Consider the following 18,287-nt stretch of genomic DNA (forward strand, 5'->3'; position numbering starts at 1 on the left):
GCTAGTAATGTAACAAGGAGATCTGTCGCCCTCTGGTGGCCAGTTGAAGAACCTCCTGTCAGGCGCCAGTCTGGGAGTTGCCATAGCAACAGTAAAGCGCGCACAAAAACCAGCGCTGGCTCATTTTGTCCACATTCGACACGTCAGACGCCATCTTCGCGCACTTTCCTCCGGGCAGACATGAGCGGGGCCAAAGCCGACAAGGTCTCCGGCGGCTCCGCGGCTCCCTCGCGGGAGCGCAAGTCGGGCGGAGCGGTTCTGAAGAGACTCCGCTCCCGCCGGAGTCAAGCGGACAGCAGGCCCGTCACGGAGGAGGACTTGCGGGCACGGAGCGGACACACCACGCCGGAGGATGTCCTCGGACTGCGGGTGGCGACACGAGGTTTGACCCCCCAGGGGCCCATTCATTCATTTATTCATTCATTCATTCATTCATTCATTCATTCATTCATTCATGTGTGAATGCTCCAAACATTCACACATGCTTTTCTACACCAGGGGTGTCCATAGTGCGGCCCGGGGGCCATTTTTTTAACGGCACATTTGAAAAATACTATGGAAAAAAATTAAAAACATAAAAAAAGAGGAATAAAAGAGCAAACAGGTGAAATGTAAGAAGAAAATGTTGCAATGTTTACTCGACTAACACAAAGTTGCCTTAAAAAAAAAAAAAAATAGTGAATCAAAATCAATTATGAATTATTGACCTATTCAAGGCTCGAATTAAAGGCCTACTGAAGTGAGATGTTCTCATTTAATCGTGTCATACTTGATCATTTCACGATATTGCTATATTTTGGCTGAAAGGATTTAGTAGAGAACATCCACGATAAAGTTTGCAACTTTTGGTCGTTAATAAAAAAATGCCTTGTTAGTAGCAGACGATGTGCGCGTGACATCACGGGTTGTGGAGCTACTCACATCTGAACATTGTTTACAATCATGGCTACCAGCAGCCAGAGCGATTCGGACCGAGAAAGCCACGATTTCCCCATTAATTTGAGCGAGGATGAACGATTCGTGGATGAGGAAATTTAGAGTGAAGGACTAGAAAAAAAAAAGTTTAAAAAAATAAAGACGATTGCAGTGGGAGCGATTCAGATGTTATCAGACACATTTACTAGGATAATTCTGGAAAATCCCTTATCTGCTTATTGTGTTGCTAGTGTTTTAGTGAGTTAAATAGTACCTGAAAGTTGGAGGGGTGTGGCCACAGGTGTGTTGAGGCCAGAGTCTCTGAGGGAAGCAGGACAGAAGCTCCATGGATGTCTCCGGTAAGAGCAGACTTATTACCACAATTTTTTCACCGAAAACTGCCGGTTGACATGTAGTCGGGATCCATGTTCGCTTGACCGCTCTGATGAATGAGATGTTCTCATTTAATCGTGTCATACTTGATCATTTCACGATATTGCCATATTTTTGCTGAAAGGATTTAGTAGAGAACATCCACCATAAAATTCGCAACTTTTGCTTGCTAATAAAAAAGCCTTGTTAGTAGCAGACGATGTGCGCGTGACATCACGGGTTGTGGAGCTCCTCACATCTGAACATTGTTTACAATCATGGCCACCAGCAGCCAGAGCGATTCGGACCGAGAAAGCCACGATTTCCCCATTAATTTGAGCGAGGATGAACGATTCGTGGATGAGGAAATTTAGAGTGAAGGACTGGAAAAAAAAAAGTTTAAAAAAATAAAGACGATTGCAGTGGGAGCGATTCAGATGTTATCAGACACATTTACTAGGATAATTCTGGAAAATCCCTTATCTGCTTATTGTGTTGCTAGTGTTTTAGTGACTTAAATAGTACCTGAAAGTCAGAGGGGTGTGGCCACGGGTGTGTTGACGCCAGAGTCAGGACGGAAGCTGCACTGATGTCTCCGGTAAGAGCAGACTTATTACCACAATTTTCTCACCGAAAACTGCCGGTTGACATGTACTCGGGATCCATGTTCGTTTGACCGCTCTGATCCATAGTAAAGCTTCATCTTGGGGATCTATAAACAAGGAAACACCAGCTGTGTTTGTGTGGCTAAAGGCTAAAAGCTTCCCATCTACATCTTTCTTCTTTGACGTCTCCATTATTAATTGAACAAATTGCAAAAGATTCAGCAACACAGATGTCCAGAATACTGTGTAATTATGCGATTAAAGCAGGCTAGTTTTAGCTTGGATCGGGCTGGAAAATAATGTCCCTTTTGGATCTGTGTGTTTTGTTTTTAAGTGTCATTGCACTAAATATAATAGTGAATTAAAATCAATGGTGTTAGGAGTTGTTGACCTTTTTCCGGCTCCAATTATTATATAATCTCCAACATTCTACTTGAAAATTTTATTAGGTGAAAATATTGCATATTCTGTGTTTTTTTTAAATAAAACACATGGTTTTCTTTGACAAAAAGAGCATACAACTTAAATCTTTGAAAACATCATATTGACAGTTAGACCTAATCTTGAACTAGAGATTTAAAACTTGAATAATAATAAAAATAATAATACTGAATAATGACACATTTTTAACATTTTATTTCTACCAAAACCCTTGAGCCTGAGTGTAGGCCTGAATGTATATTTTTTATACATATATTGTATTGGTTTTTAAAATAAATGGCCCCCGCTTGCTTTGATTATTCAGTGTGATGCCCTCAGTGGAAAAAGTTTGGACACCCCTGTTCTACAGCAACATTCACCCATTTATTAGTCATTTTATTATTAATATTCTCCAGATTTTGGTGCGCTCTCCCTTCCACATTTTTCACCCGGTTCAAAGCGTTCCAACTTCAAACTGTTCAGCCAGTTTGGGAATTGCGGGCTTTCCCTTGAAAAATTCCTAAAATTCCCAGATTTCCAGGAATTTTTTCCCATTCAAAATGAATCGACCATTTTTCAAACTTCCACCATTTCCGCATTTTTTAACCTATTCAAACCGTTCCACCATTCTGGAAATTCAGACTACTTTTTTTTCCAAGTTCCAAAAAATTCCAGGATTTCCCAGAATACCTAGTTTTCCTATTTCCACCCATGGTGACTACTCCTTCCACATTTTTCAACGCATTTCAACCGTTCCACTGTCAAAAAAATCCTCTTACAGTCTATTATACAGCATTATTCACATGCGAATAATATAAATACAGTTTATTAAACAGCATTATTGACATGTGAATAACGTAAATAAAGTCTATTATACAGCATTATTCACATGTGAATAATATAAATACAGTCTATTATACAGCATTATTCACATGTGAAAGACATAAATACAGTCTATTATACAGCATTATTCACATGTGAATAACATAAATACCGTCTATTATACAGCATTATTCACATGTGAATAACGTAAACAATGTCTGTTATACAGCATTATTGACATGTGAATAATATATAGTCTATTGTACAGCATTATTCACATGTGAATAATATAAATATAGTCTATTATACAGCATTATCAACATGTGAATAATATAAATAAAGTCTATTATACAGCATTATTCACATGTAAATAATATAAATACCGTCTATTATACAGCATTATTCATATGTGAATAACGTAAATAATGTCTGTTATACAGCATTATTGACATGTGAATAATATATAGTCTATTATACAGCATTATTCACATGTGAATAACATAAATACCATCTATTATACAGCATTATTCACATGTGAATAATATAAATACAGTCTATTATACAGCATTATTAACATGTGAATAATATAAATATAGTCTATTATACAGCATTATCAACATGTGAATAATATAAATAAAGTCTATTATACAGCATTATTCACATGTAAATGATATAAATACAGTCTATAATACAGCATTATTCACATGTGAATAATATAAATATAGTCTATTATACAGCATTATTAACATGTGAATAATATAAATAAAGTCCATTATACAGCATTATTCACATGTAAATAATATAAATACAGTCTATTATACAGCATTATTCACATGTGAATAACATAAATACCATCTATTATACAGCATTATTCACATGTGAATAACGTAAATAATGTCTGTTATACAGCATTATTGACATGTGAATAATATGTAGTCTATTGTACAGCATTATTCACATGTGAATAATATAAATAAAGTCTATTATGCTGCATTATTCACATGTGAATAATATAAATACAGTCTATTATACAGCATTATTAACATGTGAATAATATAAATACAGTCTATTATACAGCATTATTCACATGTGAATAACGTAAATAATGTCTGTTATACAGCATTATTCACATGTGAATAATACAGTCTATTATACAGCATTATTCACATGTGAATAATATAAATACAGTCTATTATACAGCATTATTAACATGTGAATAATATAAATACAGTCTATTATGCTGCATTATTCACATGTGAATAATATAAATACAGTCTATTATACAGCATTCACGTGAATAATATAAATACAGTCTATTATACAGCATTATTCACATGTAAATAAGATAAATACAGTCTATTATACAGCATTATTCACGTGTGAAAGACATAAATACAGTCTATTATACAGCATTATTCACATGTGAATAACGTAAATAATGTCTGTTATACAGCATTATTCACATGTGAATAATACAGTCTATTATACAGCATTATTCACATGCGAATAATATAAATACAGTTTATTAAACAGCATTATTGACATGTGAATAACGTAAATAAAGTCTATTATACAGCATTATTCACATGTGAATAATATAAATACAGTCTATTATACAGCATTATTCACATGTGAAAGACATAAATACAGTCTATTATACAGCATTATTCACATGTGAATAACATAAATACCGTCTATTATACAGCATTATTCACATGTGAATAACGTAAACAATGTCTGTTATACAGCATTATTGACATGTGAATAATATATAGTCTATTGTACAGCATTATTCACATGTGAATAATATAAATATAGTCTATTATACAGCATTATCAACATGTGAATAATATAAATAAAGTCTATTATACAGCATTATTCACATGTAAATAATATAAATACCGTCTATTATACAGCATTATTCATATGTGAATAACGTAAATAATGTCTGTTATACAGCATTATTGACATGTGAATAATATATAGTCTATTATACAGCATTATTCACATGTGAATAACATAAATACCATCTATTATACAGCATTATTCACATGTGAATAATATAAATACAGTCTATTATACAGCATTATTAACATGTGAATAATATAAATATAGTCTATTATACAGCATTATCAACATGTGAATAATATAAATAAAGTCTATTATACAGCATTATTCACATGTAAATGATATAAATACAGTCTATAATACAGCATTATTCACATGTGAATAATATAAATATAGTCTATTATACAGCATTATTAACATGTGAATAATATAAATAAAGTCCATTATACAGCATTATTCACATGTAAATAATATAAATACAGTCTATTATACAGCATTATTCACATGTGAATAACATAAATACCATCTATTATACAGCATTATTCACATGTGAATAACGTAAATAATGTCTGTTATACAGCATTATTGACATGTGAATAATATGTAGTCTATTGTACAGCATTATTCACATGTGAATAATATAAATAAAGTCTATTATGCTGCATTATTCACATGTGAATAATATAAATACAGTCTATTATACAGCATTATTAACATGTGAATAATATAAATACAGTCTATTATACAGCATTATTCACATGTGAATAACGTAAATAATGTCTGTTATACAGCATTATTCACATGTGAATAATACAGTCTATTATACAGCATTATTCACATGTGAATAATATAAATACAGTCTATTATACAGCATTATTAAGATGTGAATAATATAAATACAGTCTATTATGCTGCATTATTCACATGTGAATAATATAAATACAGTCTATTATACAGCATTCACGTGAATAATATAAATACAGTCTATTATACAGCATTATTCACATGTAAATAATATAAATACAGTCTATTATACAGCATTATTCACGTGTGAAAGACATAAATACAGTCTATTATACAGCATTATTCACATGTGAATAACGTAAATAATGTCTGTTATACAGCATTATTCACATGTGAATAATACAGTCTATTATACAGCATTATTCACATGTGAATAATATAAATACAGTCTATTATACAGCATTATTCACATGTGAATAATATAAATACAGTCTATTATGCTGCATTATTCACATGTGAATAATATAAATACAGTCTGTTATACAGCATTATTCACATGTGAATAATATAGATATAGTCTATTATACAGCATTCACGTGAATAATATAAATACAGTCTATTATACAGCATTATTAACATGTGAATAATATAGATATAGTCTATTATACAGCATTATTAACATGTGAATAATATAAATAAAGTCAATTATACAGCATTATTCACATGTAAATAATATAAATACAGTCTATTATACAGCATTATTCACATGTGAATAACATAAATACCGTTTATTATACAGCATTATTCACATGTGAATAACGTAAATAATGTCTGTTATACAGCATTATTGACATGTGAATAATATATAGTCTATTGTACAGCATTATTCACATGTGAATAATGTAAATGAAGTCTATTATACAGCATCTCTATGTGAATAATATAAATACAGTCTATTTTACAGCATTATTCACATGTGAATAATATAAATAATGTCTATTAAACAGCATTATTGACATGTGAATAATATATAGTCTATTATACAGCATTATTCACATGTGAATAATATATATACAGTCTATTTTACAGCATTATTCACATGTGAATAATATAAATAATGTCTATTAAACAGCATTATTGACATGTGAATAATATAAATACAGTCTAATATACAGCATTATTAACATGTGAATAATATAAATACAGTCTATTATGCTGCATTATTCACATGTGAATAATATAAATACAGTCTATTATACAGCATTCACGTGAATAATATAAATACAGTCTATTATACAGCATTATTCACATGTAAATAATATAAATACAGTCTATTATACAGCATTATTCACGTGTGAAAGACATAAATACAGTCTATTATACAGCATTATTCACATGTGAATAACGTAAATAATGTCTGTTATACAGCATTATTCACATGTGAATAATACAGTCTATTATACAGCATTATTCACATGTGAATAATATAAATACAGTCTATTATACAGCATTATTCACATGTGAATAATATAAATACAGTCTATTATGCTGCATTATTCACATGTGAATAATATAAATACAGTCTGTTATACAGCATTATTCACATGTGAATAATATAGATATAGTCTATTATACAGCATTCACGTGAATAATATAAATACAGTCTATTATACAGCATTATTAACATGTGAATAATATAGATATAGTCTATTATACAGCATTATTAACATGTGAATAATATAAATAAAGTCTATTATACAGCATTATTCACATGTAAATAATATAAATACAGTCTATTATACAGCATTATTCACATGTGAATAACATAAATACCGTTTATTATACAGCATTATTCACATGTGAATAACGTAAATAATGTCTGTTATACAGCATTATTGACATGTGAATAATATATAGTCTATTGTACAGCATTATTCACATGTGAATAATGTAAATGAAGTCTATTATACAGCATCTCTATGTGAATAATATAAATACAGTCTATTTTACAGCATTATTCACATGTGAATAATATAAATAATGTCTATTAAACAGCATTATTGACATGTGAATAATATATAGTCTATTATACAGCATTATTCACATGTGAATAATATAAATACAGTCTATTTTACAGCATTATTCACATGTGAATAATATAAATAATGTCTATTAAACAGCATTATTGACATGTGAATAATATATAGTCTATTATACAGCATTATTCACATGTGAATAATATAAATACATTATACATTTACAGTACATGTACAGTCAAAAAGAACATATGCATTATACAGCCTGATGGGTGTCGGCATGAAGGACTTCCTGTGTCTTTCCATAAGTAAGAAAGATAGTGAGGCAAACCCTCTTTTTGAGAGTCTTGCTGAGACGATGATGTCACTGCCGTTGTTGCAGGCTACATGTGTAAACCCCAGGACAACATCTACAACATCGACTTTGTGCGCTTCAAGATCCGAGACCTGGACTCGGGAACTGTTCTGTTTGAGATCGCCAAACCCCCGCATTCAGGTGACTACACTCCCACACCCCCGGTTTCAGGACCAACTATTTGAAGTGTCTTCTAGGTCAGAGCTGGGCAAATATTCTGACTCGGGGGCCACATGGAGAGGAAAATATGTGTCTCGGGGGCCAAAGTGTTTGTGTATAAATGATATATACTGTAAAAGTCTGTTGTACAGCATGTGTGTTGGGTTCCCTTTTTTCCAGGAACAAATTGGTGCTCATTGTGACTTGATATTAAAAAAACGGAATGGAATTTTACAGTTGTTTGTACGTTAAAATAAAGAAAGTGGGATTTACAATATTAATAACTATGAACAATAAAACACTGAATATTAACATCATGCGAACGTCGCTCCTCTTTTACTTCTCAGACCAGCTCCTCCATAGTTGTGTATCTTTTATAATCAAGCAAAACTCTACAAAATAAATAAATAAAAAAACTGAAAAATATGAACGCAAAGTGTAATAAACACCTGCAATATTTCACGTAAAAAATTCTGACACACGTTTCTAGGCCGGCTGCCCCGAAAACCAACCCCGCCTGTCAGAATAATTGTATCTAAGTTATCACAAAATTTTGTGTTTCAATGAGTTCCCGGCAAGCAGAAAAAAAGCTGTCTTTGATTCGACCAATCAAAAGGCTTGTAAAACTCCACTGTGTAGGATGGGAAGCGACATGAAGGTGTCGGTTTCTTTGACAAGAAGATTTTTGTCTTGACCCGAGATCTACAAAGCGGAGAGGAAGCAGGACCTGACCCCCCGCCCCACTTCAGGCACCATTTCTTTGACCTGTTTTGCAGAAAGACAATTTTAGAGAAAAAATACAACCTTAAAAATGATTTGAGGATTTTTAAACACATATACCTTTTTACCTTTTAAATTCCTTCCTCTTCTTTCCTGACAATTTTTTTTTTTTATTGTAAAGAATAATAAATACATTTTAATTTAATTCTTCATTTTAGCTTCTGTTTTTTCGACAAAGAATATTTGTGAAATATTTCTTCAAACATATTATGATTGAAATTTAAAAAAAATTATTCTGGCAAATCTAGAAAAACTTTGGAATCAAATTTAAATCTTATTTTAAAGTCTTTTGAATTTCTTTTAAAATTTTTGTTCTAGAAAATCTAGAAGAAATAATGATTAGTATCTCCTGTCTTTAGTTCCTGTCTAGTGCTCTTATTGTGTCAGCTTCTTGTCTTGTTCCCTGAGTGCTGTGTTCTTCCTCAGCTGCGGCTGATTGGCACCTGGCCACACCCGTTACCAATCAGCCAGCTCCTATTTGTACCTGCTTTGTCTTGTGTCAGTTGCTGGATCATTGTATTGTTTATTTCCAGTTTTTCTGTTTGCTATCCACTAGCTTCCATGCTAAAGTTCCTTTTTGTTTCCTAGCTTCCAGTGCTAGCTCCCTTAGTTTGTCATTCCGCCCACGCGCATGCTTTTTGTTTGTTCTTGTTTAGTTTTAATTATATCATGTTTTCATATTCTATGCCTGCCTCTGTCTCTGCATCTTGGGGTTCGTCAACAATTGACAGATTTGTCTTTGTTAGAAATATAGCTTGGTCGAATTTGTTATATATTCTAACAAAATGCAGATTGGATTTTAACCTATTTAAAACATGTCATCAAAATTTTAAAATTAATCTTAATCAGGAAAAATTACTAATGAAGTTTGTGGGTTATTCCGAGGATGTCGTAGTCGTAATGGTTTGTGCAGCCCTTTGAGACATTTGAGATTTAGGGCTATATAAATAAACATTGATTGATTGATTGATTGATTGATGAAATTCCATAAATTATTTTTTTAATTTTTTCAAAAAGATTCAAATTGGCTAGTTTTTCTCTTCTTTTTTTCGGTGGGATTTTGAATTTTAAAGAGTCGAAATTGAAGATGAACTATGTTTCCAAATTTTATTTTCATTTTTTTCCTGTTTTCTCTTCTTTTAAACCGTTCAATTAAGTGGGTTTTTTCATCATTTATTCTCTACAAAAAACCGTCCGTAAAAGGAAAAAAAATGTACGACGGAATGACAGACAGAAATACCCATTTTTTATATCTATATAGATTTATTTATTAAAGGTAAATTGAGCGAATTGGCTATTTCTGGCAATGGATTTAAGTGTGTATCAAACTGGTAGCCCTTCGCATGAATCAGTACCCAAGAAGTAGCTCTTGGTTTCAAAAAGGTTGCTGACCCCTGCTGTAACCACTAGACCACTGAGTGGGTTCTCAGGGTCCACCATCACTTTGTGTGTCTTTCAGAGGAAGACGAGGAAAACCGAGCGTCAGACGCCATCGCCGGCCGTTTCGTGCGCTACCAATTCACCCCTGCGTTCCTCCGCCTGAGGACGGTGGGAGCCACGTGAGTGACGCCCCACACCTGACCAGGTGACCTCCTTGAGTCACCGGCATCTTCTCCGTCCCACCAGGGTGGAGTTCACCGTCGGCAACCGGCCCCTGAACAACTTCCGAATGATCGAGCGCCACTACTTCCGGGATCGCCTCCTGAAGACCTTCGACTTTGACTTTGGCTTCTGCATCCCAAACAGCCGAAATAGCTGCGAACACATCTACGAGTTCCCTCAGCTGTCCGAGGGCTTAGGTGAGACCCCTGGAATGATGTCTGTCCACGCACTAAAGCAGGCTGATGGCTCGAATAGAGGGGGCGCTTGTTCCCCTAGGGCAGGTACATGTATTGTAGTCCCAATTAAATAGGCAATCTACATTTACTTAGCTACCTTGTTGGGTTGTAAGGTATAACAGTTACTAATGAATCAAAAAGGGTAGTATACTCTGTTTGAAAAGTATAATTAATATATATACATAATTTTTTTTTCCTCAACGGGTGACATTGTTGGTTTTAGGAGCAGAGGAGCATGTTCGGCAGCGCACACGCACAGAGTATTGAAGCAGACACAGTGTGTAGACAGAAAAAGGAGATTGGACGCATTTTGGTGTAAAAAGTAAAGATAAAGGTGAAGTTATAACACTGAAACACCCTCAGGAAGAGGTGCTTTAAGACATTGCAAGCTAGCTAGCGGCTAGGCTAACACCTGTCCGCTGTCCGCAGCGTTTTAGCTACTTCTAAATCAGTAATCAATCAATCAATCAATGTCTACTTATATAGCCCTAAATCACTAGTGTCTCAAAGGGCTGCACAAACCACCACGACATCCTCGGTAGGCCCACATAAGGGCAAGGAAAACTCACACCCAGTGGGACATCGGTGACAATAATGACCCAGTGGGACGTCGGTGACAATAATGACTATGAGAACCTTAGAGAGGAGGAAAGCAATGGATGTCGAGCGGGTCTAACATGATACTGTGAAAGTTCAATCCACAATGGATCCAACACAGTCGCGAGAGTCCAGTCCAAAGCAGATCCAACACAGCAGCGAGAGTCCCGTTCACAGTGGAGCCAGCAGGAAACCATCCCAAGTGGAGGCGGATCAGCAGCGCAGAGATGTCCCCAGCCGATACACAGGCAAGCAGTACATGGCCACCGGATCGGACCGGACCCCCTCCACAATGGAGAGTAGGACATAGAATCCTGGCCTCCATGGTGACAAGCATCGTTTATAATATATATATATATATATATATATATATATGTATATATATATATATATATATATATATATATATATATATATATATATATATATATATATTGGTAATCCTCCATAGTGACCAATAAAGTAAGTTACTTACCATTATCGTTTTAAAAAATATATATATATACATATATATATATATATATATATATATATATATATATATATATGAATATATAAAACGATACTGGTAAGTAACTTACTTTATTGGTCACTATGGAGGCCAGGATTAGTGTGATTTAGAAGTAGCTAAAACACTGCGGACAGCGGACGGGTGTTAGCCGCTAGCTAGCCGCTAGCTAGCTTGCAATGTCTTAAAGCACCTCTTCCTGAGGGTGTTTCAGTGTTATAACTTCACTTTTATCTTTACTTTTTACACCAAAATGCGTCCAATCTCCTTTTTTATGTCTACACACTGTGTCTGCTTCAATACTCAGTGCGTGTACGCTGCCGAACATGCTCCTCTGCTCCTAAAACCAACAAAGTCACCAGGTAACGATGACGAGTCGCCATGCCCGTTGAGGAAAAAAAAAAAAAAAAAATATATATATATATATATATATATATATATATATATATATATATATTGTATATATATTACATGCGATCGGGTTTCAACACATGATCACTTTTATTTAATTTTTTATTTATTCAGTAATTTTTTTTTTTTTTTATTTCCTTTTATTTTATTATATTTTTTTGGGGGTGGGTTATATATATGACATGTATTCATTTGATAGGGAAATATCACACAGGTCCTGAGAAACAGACACCCCACCCCACCCCCCAAAAAATATAATAAAATAAAAGGAAATAAAAAAAAAAAAATGTAAAAAAAAATTAATGAATAAATAAAAAATAAAATAAAAGTGGTCATGTGTTGAAAGCCGATCGCTTGAATGTATATATATATATATATATATATATATATATATATATATATATATATATATATATATATATATGTATATGTGTGTGTGTGTGTGTGTGTGCAATCAGCTTTTGACACTTGAGCAACATACATTCATCCCATTGCAGTCCCCAAGTCAAAAGTTTGGACACCCCTGCTTTAGAGGATCCTTTTGACGGATTGGATATTTTTCTAGCAGACAGCAGCTTTGCGAAAGAAGAAGGGATTTGTGTGAAATGTGATCAATAACCTCTCTAGCATGTCTTATGCATCGTGACAACACCGCTGGCCATTTAAATTTAATCTGCTATTGCTTTTCAGAATGAAGAATAAACCATGTTCTCACTACAAATTCGGACCTATGAGAATTAGAATCTACATTTAAAATACATGTGGTCCTCAGACTTAACCACTTCACACAGATCTTGTCTTTCCAACCTCGGTCTGCAGTAGTGCTTCTTAACCACAGGGCCCATTGTTGACAGGCGGCCGTCAGAAAAATCTGTTGCTCAGCTGTGGTCTGTTTAGGTCGCGGTGGCACTCACTTGTAATACCACATTCCACCACCTGTGGCAGTAAAGACAATGGCAAACAAACAGAAGAAGTCCGGAGCTAAATTCAAAGTTTTCAAGCGAAAAAATGATGACTAAAGTGGTAAAGCTGTATTTTCCTTTGCACTTTAATTTTACCAGCAGTTCATTTAAGACACATATGATTAATTTTTATTTTTATTTAGACTTAGACAAACTTTATTGATCCACAAGGAAAATTGTTCCACACTAGTAGTTCAGTTACAAAGGATGGAAATAATAGTGCAGCTATTAAGTAGACTAAAAAGGTACAATAGTAGCAATATAAAATATACGCAATATATACATGTTATATATACAGTTTATAATATATACTGATATATATTATATAATGTTTATATGTATATATAGTTATAATGTATTTATTTGAGCATTGTGTAATTGTATGTACATTTATTTTTCATCTGTTTTTTCGCAGTATATTTGATGACTATTTATTTTTGTAATCAGCCCGACATAAGCCTTGGTAATCATTTTTGTGATTATTTATATCATTTGATAACATTTATCCTGTTAAACTGTAAATATGTTAAATATAAATATTGAATACGATTGAAATCATGAGTTAGATTGTCAAACTTGGATTATGAGGTTTTTTTTTTTTCCGAGGCAAAGGAAAGTTGGCACCAGCGAGACATCCTTTATTTTTAACACTGTAACTACTAAAAAAAGGCAAACAAGAGGCGCGCACAATGACGGAGAACAAACTTGACTATGAAAACAAAAACTAGCACTATTGCATGATGATGGACAAAACATAAAACTCAATAACTGTGACATAAAAAACCAAAAACTTACGTGGCATGGGCAGGATGGAAACTGGACAGAATGATTAAACAGGCATGGCATGGCATGGCATGAAGGAAGTGTAGGTAAAGTCGCCAGGCTGACCACCTAGCAACTACAGGTTTAAATAATGGACATGATTAGTGCAAACAGGGGCATGACATGAGGACAGGGTGAAAACTAATGAGTTGCTATGGTAACAAAACAAACCAGGGAGTGCGGAAACAGGAACTGATTGTCCTAAAAACAAAACCGAACATGACCAAAACAAAACATGATCCCACAGACGTGACAAAGATGACTAATTAAGTGGGTCCCGGGCACTTCTGTAATGTAAAAGTTGGGCCCCGAGGTCAAAAAAGTGAAAAAACCCTGGCGTAGTAGGCCTAAGTACTCATTAAAAATAAGGCAGAGGTTTTATTCAAACATTTAATTTGTTTAGCCACAGTTTGAATATTAATACTGTGTTTGGGTATTTAATGAAGTGATTCTTTGGTTTTCCACCAGATGGAGCCCGCGTACCACAGTTTAAGAACCACTGGTCTAGACTAGGGGTGTCAAACTGGTTTTTATTGAAGGCCACATGGTAGTTATGGGCACACTGTTGATTTTACAGTAAAAATGTTACATTTACAAAATGTTATTGTAAAATACTGTTGTTGTTTTTATTTATATATATATATTTTTTTACAATATTTTAGTGTAAATGTAAAAACAGTACCATCGTTTTGGGGGGTTTTCACGAAAAATGTAACAGCTTAGTTGTCAGAATGTTTGTGCTAAATTGACATTGTTTTTTACAACATTATATTCTTAATGGAATAACTGTACAAGTTCTCAATCAATAAATAAATGTTTATTTATATAGCCCTGAATCACAAGTGTCTCAAAGGGCTGGCAAATTATTCTGACAAATTAGCGGCCAGTTTTTCTTCCTTAAAAACAAATGTACCGTCTTTCCATGTACAGTAATACACTGTTAAAAACAACAACCCTACTGTAGGTTTTACAGTCAACAACTGGCAGCTCAGTCAACAGAATTTTAACGCAAAAAACAGTAGTAGTTTTTTTTTCAATTTACAGCAACTTGCTGTAAAGAACACCGTAAAATTTACTGTTATTTTGATTAATTTCATGGGTAGTTCGCTGTAAATGTAAGTATTTTTATTTAGACAAAAACATGTTTGAAATGTAAGATAATATACTTTTTGATTGATTGATTGATACTTTTATTAGTAGATTGCACAGTACAGTACATATTCCGTACAATTGACCACTAAATGGTAACACCCCAATAAGTTTTTCAACTTGTTTAAGTCGGGGTCCACGTTAATCAATTCATGGTAATACTGTACTATTTGTTGCAATAATGGATACTATTTGTCATAAAGGGGGGGGGGGTCGTTTGTTCTCCCAGGATGCAAACTGACTATTCTGGACAAGGCTTGCAGGTAGGAACGTATTTACTAATCTAACTCAAGAAATCTGGGCAGGGCATGTGGTAAACGGACATAAACTATGGCATGAAACAAACAGCATAAACTAGGGCTTGGAACAAACAAAACTTACTCGGACACGGCATGAAGCGAACAACATGAACTATGGTATCGCGTGAAAACTAGCAATGACGCCAGGTCGACTGACTGGCAAAGACAGGCTTAAATAAGGGTCTCTGGATTAGAGCAGGTGCGTGTCCCAGAGGCAGGTGAAACCAGTAAGTCGGCATGGTAACCAAACAAAACAAGGGAGCGCAAACAGGAACTAAAAGAGTCCAAAAACGAACAAAAGCATAATCCAGACCACAGATCATGACACTATTAAAGGTTAAATGTATGCAGTTTCAAGCAGTACATATATTGTTTTAAATCAAAATGGAAAAAATCTATTAAATTTAGTAAGAAAATATAAAATACTTTATTGACACATTTCATTTCCAGGTGTTTGCAGGCCAGATATAATGATGTGGCGGGCCAATTCTGGCCCCCGGGACTTGAGTTTGATACCAATGGTGTAGATAATATGTGTCCATTTTTCACTTTTCTAACTCATTTACTGTCTGCAAGAAGTTCGATTCCCGACTATAAGGCGCACTGAATTTCAAGTGCGCCTTATAGTCCAGAAAATATCTGATGAATAGATTTAATTGTTTGACAGCATTAGTTGGGAAAAAAAACAGTTTCTAAATATGGAATTTGTCACCTTTTTTTCCTTCCCAGTGCGTCAGATGGTGGAGTGTCCTTACGAGACTCGCTCTGACAGCTTTTATTTTGTGGACAACAGACTGGTCATGCACAACAAGGCCGACTACGCTTACCACGGAGGACAGTGATGTCTGCCTTCCACACACACACACACACACACACACACACACACACACACACACACACACACACACACACACACGCACACACACTTGTTTTTTCTACCTTCTTGAGACCTCCGAAAAATGCTTACCTCTAGTATTATTTATAATAAAATTCGTAATTTTACTCAACGCGAGTCAAAATTCTACAAGAAAAACGGAACAATTGTGCAAAATGATGATAAAAATTGGAATTTTACTCAATAACAGTTGCAATTTTACAGGAAAAGCGTCTCATTTTGGCAATTTCCCGAAAAGAGTCGTAACCTTACTCGACAAAAGTCACAATTTTATGAGAAAACTTTAACATTTTGGCAATATTATAGTAACAATCTAAATTTTGCTTAAAATATTTCAGTAGTTTACAAGAACACAAAAATTGGCAATATTGTGATAAAAGTCAGAATTTTATATGACAAATGTCACCATCTAGCATTAAAAAATTACAATTTTACATGAAAAAGTGATAATTTCACGAGGAAATACTGCTATATTACAGAAAAAGAAATATAATTGTTCCCAATTTTATTAGAAAAAAGTCAAAAAAGACTGCTTTTAGTTATTTTCAATTTTTTTGTTTATAATTGGTTTTTCATCTTCATTATTTACTTTGTTATTACAGTATATCTTTAAATACATATTTATTGATTTTAATTAATTATTGGCCAAAGGTGGCGCATTTCAATTTCTTACACACACTTGTTATTTCATATGTTGACCAGAGGGGGAGCACTTTTAAAAGCGACACACAGTCAATTTGAAGGAAAAGCGTCTCATTTTGGCAATTTTATGAAAATAGTCATAACTTTGTTCGACAAAAGTCACAATTTTATGAGAAAACCTTAACATTTTGGCAATATAATGATCATTGGAATTTTACTCCAACAATGTCACAATTTTACAAGACCAACACAAAAATTGTGATAAAAGTTGTATTTGCTACCTTCTTGAGACCTACAAAGAATGCCTACCTCTAGTATTTTAATAAAAGTCGTAATTTTACTCAACGAAAGTCAAAATTCTACAAGAAAAACGGAACAATTATGCAAAATGACGATAGAAATTGGAATTTTACTCAATAACAGTCGCAATTTTACAAGAAAAGTGCAACATTTTAGCAATTTTATGAAAACTAACCTTACTTGACAAAAGTCGCAATTTTATGAGAAAACTCTAACATTTTGGCAATATTAAAATATTTATCGGAATTTTACTCAAAAAAATGTCACTATTTCATAGAAACAACGCAAAAATTGGCAATATTGTGACAAAAGTCAGAATTTTATATGACAAATGTCACCATTTTGCATCTATACATGTATATATATATATATATATATATATACATATATATATGATATTAGAAACAGAAAAAATGTGAGAAATTGTTCCAAATTTTATGAGAAAAAAGTCTAAAATACTGCTTTTAGTTAATTTTTTTTTTTTTTTCTGTAATTGGTTTTTCATCTCCATTCTTTACTTCATTATTAAAGTATGTCTCTATATACATATATATTTATGTTTATTAATTTAGGCCAAAGGGGGCACATTTCAATTTCTTACACACACTTGTTATTTCATATGTTGACCAGAGGGGGAGCACTTTTAGAAGTGACACACCCTCATTTTTGATTTATGTCCTCACTTGTTCACTCCTCCTCATATGGAAGATACTTTTCCTACTTTGTGTCTCAAGACAGGTAGAAATACAAGAACACACACACACACACACACACACACACACACACACACACACACACACACACACAC

The 18,287-nt window shown here is 33.6% G+C and overlaps 1 protein-coding gene across 1 annotated transcript; it reads left to right on the plus strand.

The window, feature by feature from the left end:
- The first annotated feature begins 149 nt into the window (after positions 1-149).
- LOC133535699 (protein unc-119 homolog B-like) lies at positions 150-17,786 on the plus strand. Its single transcript, XM_061875643.1, has 5 exons — positions 150-382; positions 8,145-8,258; positions 10,516-10,615; positions 10,683-10,855; positions 16,372-17,786. The coding sequence occupies exons 1-5, from the start codon at positions 181-183 to the stop codon at positions 16,482-16,484; spliced, it is 702 nt and encodes a 233-aa protein (XP_061731627.1). The 5' UTR covers positions 150-180; the 3' UTR covers positions 16,485-17,786.
- The last annotated feature ends 501 nt before the right edge of the window (positions 17,787-18,287 follow it).

The sequence above is a fragment of the Nerophis ophidion genome, linkage group LG16 (genome assembly GCF_033978795.1).
Source record: "Nerophis ophidion isolate RoL-2023_Sa linkage group LG16, RoL_Noph_v1.0, whole genome shotgun sequence".
Taxonomy (NCBI): Eukaryota; Metazoa; Chordata; class Actinopteri; order Syngnathiformes; family Syngnathidae; genus Nerophis; species Nerophis ophidion.

Bases quoted from the DNA above. Each gene is read 5' to 3' on its own strand.
- LOC133535699 (XM_061875643.1), top strand. From the start codon at position 181: ATGAGCGGGGCCAAAGCCGACAAGGTCTCCGGCGGCTCCGCGGCTCCC. The intron at 10,616-10,682 runs GTGAGTGACGCC...CCGTCCCACCAG, and splicing joins CTGAGGACGGTGGGAGCCAC to GGTGGAGTTCACCGTCGGCA. The intron at 10,856-16,371 runs GTGAGACCCCTG...TTTCCTTCCCAG, and splicing joins TCAGCTGTCCGAGGGCTTAG to TGCGTCAGATGGTGGAGTGT.